The 4,339-nt window shown below is 42.4% G+C and overlaps 1 protein-coding gene across 2 annotated transcripts in view; it reads right to left on the bottom strand.

The window, feature by feature from the left end:
• Nucleotides 1-4,339, bottom strand: part of FTO (FTO alpha-ketoglutarate dependent dioxygenase) — a 395,242-nt gene that overhangs the window by 159,537 nt on the left and 231,366 nt on the right. For both annotated transcript variants that reach the window (XM_007459455.1, XM_007459456.1), the window contains exon 8: nucleotides 3,260-3,384. In XM_007459455.1, coding sequence (XP_007459517.1) covers nucleotides 3,260-3,384 — 125 coding nt within the window. The remainder of the gene's footprint in view (nucleotides 1-3,259; nucleotides 3,385-4,339) is intronic.

Here is a 4,339-nt window from a genome sequence, read left to right on the forward strand (position 1 = left end):
AAAGAGGGGGAGAAAAGATGCTGAGGGCCAGATGGGCCTCTTCACAGTTCATTTATCAAACCTAATACATTGGGCTCCACCCTCCTCTCACTCACTACTGCGGTTAAACTTCCATATAATTTGGTAATCATTTTCATTATCAGAGAGTGACCCTAAAGCAGCCTATCCTGAGACACCCAGTCCTTGCAGCTGCTCTTTTTGTGCCTTTTCCTACAGTAGACCCTAAGAACCTCCGAGTTTATTAGCTGCAGACTGACCTTTGGGCTGCAGAGGTCAAGAAGGGGTCAGATCAGAGGGCTTGCCCAGTTCTTTAAAAGCTATAACAAGCTGTCCATCAGGCAGAGTGGACTGTATAAACAAAGCCAAATCTTCAGAAATTCTGTACCACTTCTGTTAACACTTACCCTGCATTCACACGGCTTCTCCCGAAGTGCTTTGGATCATTCAACTCTGGGGAAGTGAATAGACAGCCCTAATAAGCCTATTTGGAGAGGGTTGTTTATGGGATTAACGGGCTTGGGGAAGGAAACCCACAGCACTCAGATGTGCCTCTAGAATCCCAGGGTTGTGTGACACTGTGACAAACTCAGTTACCCCGAGTCACGCAGAATTGACACTTTCCTCCAAAAGCTAAATTACAGGGAACATATGCTTTCAGTTTAAGAGACTTCAGTGAGTCCCAAACAATGACTCGGCTCCTGGCCGGGGAGAGAGAGACAAATATTTTAAAACCAAGTTACAAGTTGCACTTAATATAGTCTCCCTAATATCATTAACATAAATGAACCTACCGAAGTGGGGAGAACCTTTACTACAACAGACTTATACTAAAGCTACCACCGCCAGCTGTGGAGTCTCAGGTGACCTAAATTTCTCGAAGTTGTACTCTTCCTAATGCGTTCTCTAACGTGCAATATCAGGTAATTAGAGTCATCTGCATTTAACTTTCAGAGGAAAAAATTTCTATTATCTAAATCTAAAGGATCCCCTGATAGCTTTGATGAAAGTAAAATACTGTAACCCACTGCTTGGCCTTTGGCGAGCGCTAATTATTATCTCTCAAAGCACATTTTTCCTTGTGTAATTCCAAAGTACACAATAGGCCAACGTCTGAAACACTGGCAGCTCGGTCAGTGCTGCAGTGGATGTTTTATAACTTTCACCACCACAGGCCCGATGGCTACTCGAGGCGATGCCCGATTCCAGACGGCCAGAGGAAGCTTTGATGAGGAAAAGAAAGGTGTATGGTAACTGTCTGTTTATACAGATGATATGGATGACTCTTTTAGATAGGTCACCGGGATGGGAAACATCAAATGGCGCTGGTGAAGGGGTAGGGGGAAGGATTATGGTTATTTAATACTCTGAGGACACTTCCTTCTGAGCTCTCCAGACACCACCCGCTTGAAATCTTCTTTCAGGTGTTTAGTTTTAAGGAGGTCTGCAGAGTGTCAGCTGCTAAGCCCTTTCTTGTCTCCTCCCCTGCCACAAAGGACTCGAGAAGTTTTGTTTCAGATGCTAGACTACATCAACTTCAGCTCTGGCACCAGCTCCTGATTAAATTGTTAGCAGTTAAGGGCCAGAAATGCTGAAACCAGACTCCTTTTAAACAGGCCATTTTGGCCACGCTGTCTGATGAGTTGGTGTATTAGGAAATTATTGTTAACAAACCAAATGCACTCAACAGAAGACATCCATTCTCAACATTTCCTCTAGCTGTGCTGTCTTTGGAGGGGTTGGGGGGATGGGAGACACTTTACAGGGGGCTCTCTCTTTCTTTCTTCCCTTCCTTCCTTCTCTCTCTCCACGCCCCCCCACCTCTATCTTTCCTATTTAGTAAGAACACCAGGGAAATTCCCTGGCAGTCCACTGGTTACAACGCCACATTTTCACTGCCGAGGGCCCGGGTTCACTCCCTAGTCAGGGAACTGAGATCCCACAAACCCCACAGCGCAGCCAAAAAAAATACAAAAAACAAAAGAAATCACCAGGGGAAAAGATATAAAAGGTCAAAGAGAGAGAGAAGCCTCTTAGATGTCCCCTCATGGATATTCCGCTATTTAATAAAACATCCATACTTGAGTGAATATACATATTTAAACTGTAATACAAAGAAAATGTTAAAATTAATTATTGAAACTTCAATTGAAAGTCATTTCATGACTGTAGTTGAAACTGTCGTTTACCCTGAGCACACTACAAAAAAGGCGGCAAGGGGAGAATGTCACTGGGAATTTTAAAATTATGGTTTCAATGCAAGTCTAAATTCAGAGACAACACACATGTGAAAAAGCAGCTTTCTGATACCCAGTCCGAACGGACAGTTCATCCTCTTAACTGTCCCCTTCCTTGGAAAATGCTCCTCTTCAGCCTTGTTCAGGCAAATCTATTTTTATGAGAATTGTTACTAGTAAAGCCATCAATTATTGTAATTCTGTGGCATGAACTCATTTGGAGGATATTATGGCTATCAATACATGTTCTTGACCCCCAGGCACACAGAATTTTTAAGCATCGAATAAGACTCTGACCCAAAATCCAGCATCATTTTCCTGACCCCTCTTCCTCTTGCTTAGAGACAGACGGTAATTCAACAATACACATTATGCATCTGAAGGATAACTAACATTTGAGGGAACTGGTTCCAGGCTTCTACCAACCAACCAGCCGCTGTGTGAAGAGCAGGTTAACGCGGCATTTAGCATGCAAGCACCAATTCTGTAAAACCTGATGGTCTGTAGAAACTTGCTACCAGTAACAGCTTTCTAACCACAGCTAAGTCCATGTGCAAAGAAACTGGGCTGAAGCCAAAGTCATTTCTATTTGGTCAGTTCTGAAAATGGGGCTGTTGAATAGACTTAAGTTCAAGCGATCTGCCTCCCGAGTGATGTAAGAGTACCGTGTGGATTTCCCAGACATCTGCTCGAACTAAACAGCAGTGCTCGTCTTTTAGACGGTTGATTAAAAGGGTTCTCCAACATCAGGTACTTAAGTTACCGTACTCTCAGGATGCAAATATTTCTGCTAAATGTTATACTCGGGGATAAATCATACGTGCACACAGATGACATCACGGATCATTACAATTAACGTAGGTATCATGTGTAGGAAAGCTAACTTTGGCTGAAAGCATCCGTAACTTACTTCTTTTTCGTGGCCCCTCCAATGAGAGGGATGAGACCAGCCGTCAGGAAGGGCTTAGCCAAAGAAAGCTCTTGTTTTCCAGGGACAACAAATCCCATTTCGTAATAAAACAAACCTGGCATGCCATTCCCTCCTCAGGTTCTGGCGAGCGGTGAGTGTGGCGAGGACGGCCGTCAAGATCTCATTCCTTTGTTCTACAGGGGTCCCCTCTCTTCTAACTTCCCGAAGCACAGCATTTGTCTAGAAGAAATGATCCCCCAAAAGAGAAAGAGAAAGTAAAAAAATTAATAATAAAAAAAAGCCCATAAGCAAATAAGGACAGTAAATCAATGGCTTTTTTATTATAGTTCCCCTGCTAACAAATCAATACAATAAATGATGGTCAAAAATGGCCAGCATATATTTTGTGTTTAATCAATGTACATGGCACATAAGGTAAACTCTAAAGCTCCATTGCCTTAAGTAACACATCAAGATACTGTGCATTCTCGTTCTAATTTTCTCAGTGCACCAACGACTTTTTTTATCCTGGGAACTGCCTACCACGAGCTATTATTAGAAATGATTTTCACGTACAGTTTACCACGAGTTGTTTCTTTGGCCCTTTAAAACACAGCAGTCTCTGACTTTCCCTCTCTCTCGTTCCTGCCACCCAGCTAAGGCTTACTGCACTCTTTCTTATTTGAATCATTAATTTCTATTTCCATCCATGCCAGGAATTTTTTTTTTGAGGGGGGGTTCACTCATTTTCCATGCTTGTTGCAAATCAAGAGCTTGCAAAGAAAGAAACACCAAGAGCACAAGAACCAGAGAACAGTGTACCTCCATGAATATCTTTCCAGCTTTGAAAATCCACTACGTATTTTGAATAATAGGTACAGGGATTCTTTTACAGAGTAGACTTATGATTTGAGGAAGAATCATTTATTCTTTGGTTATTGTTGTGGTCCTTAAAAAAAAATTAGGCTCATGGGTGAGTACAAAAAACACTCAAGCAGTCAAAGCACAAGCACGTGACACCCTGTTTATTCTAACAAGTAGCATTACATCAAAACTCAAATTTGAAACTGTCATTTCAACTTTATCTACAGCTCACCTCTGTGGGCTCTTTTTTTTTTTTTTTTTTTTTTTTTTTTTCGGTATGCGGTCCTCTCACTGTTGTGGCCTCTCCCGTTGCGGAGCACAGGCTCCGGAC

This window comes from Lipotes vexillifer, unplaced genomic scaffold (assembly GCF_000442215.2).
Source record: "Lipotes vexillifer unplaced genomic scaffold, Lipotes_vexillifer_v1.1 scaffold342, whole genome shotgun sequence".
NCBI lineage: Eukaryota > Metazoa > Chordata > Mammalia > Artiodactyla > Lipotidae > Lipotes > Lipotes vexillifer.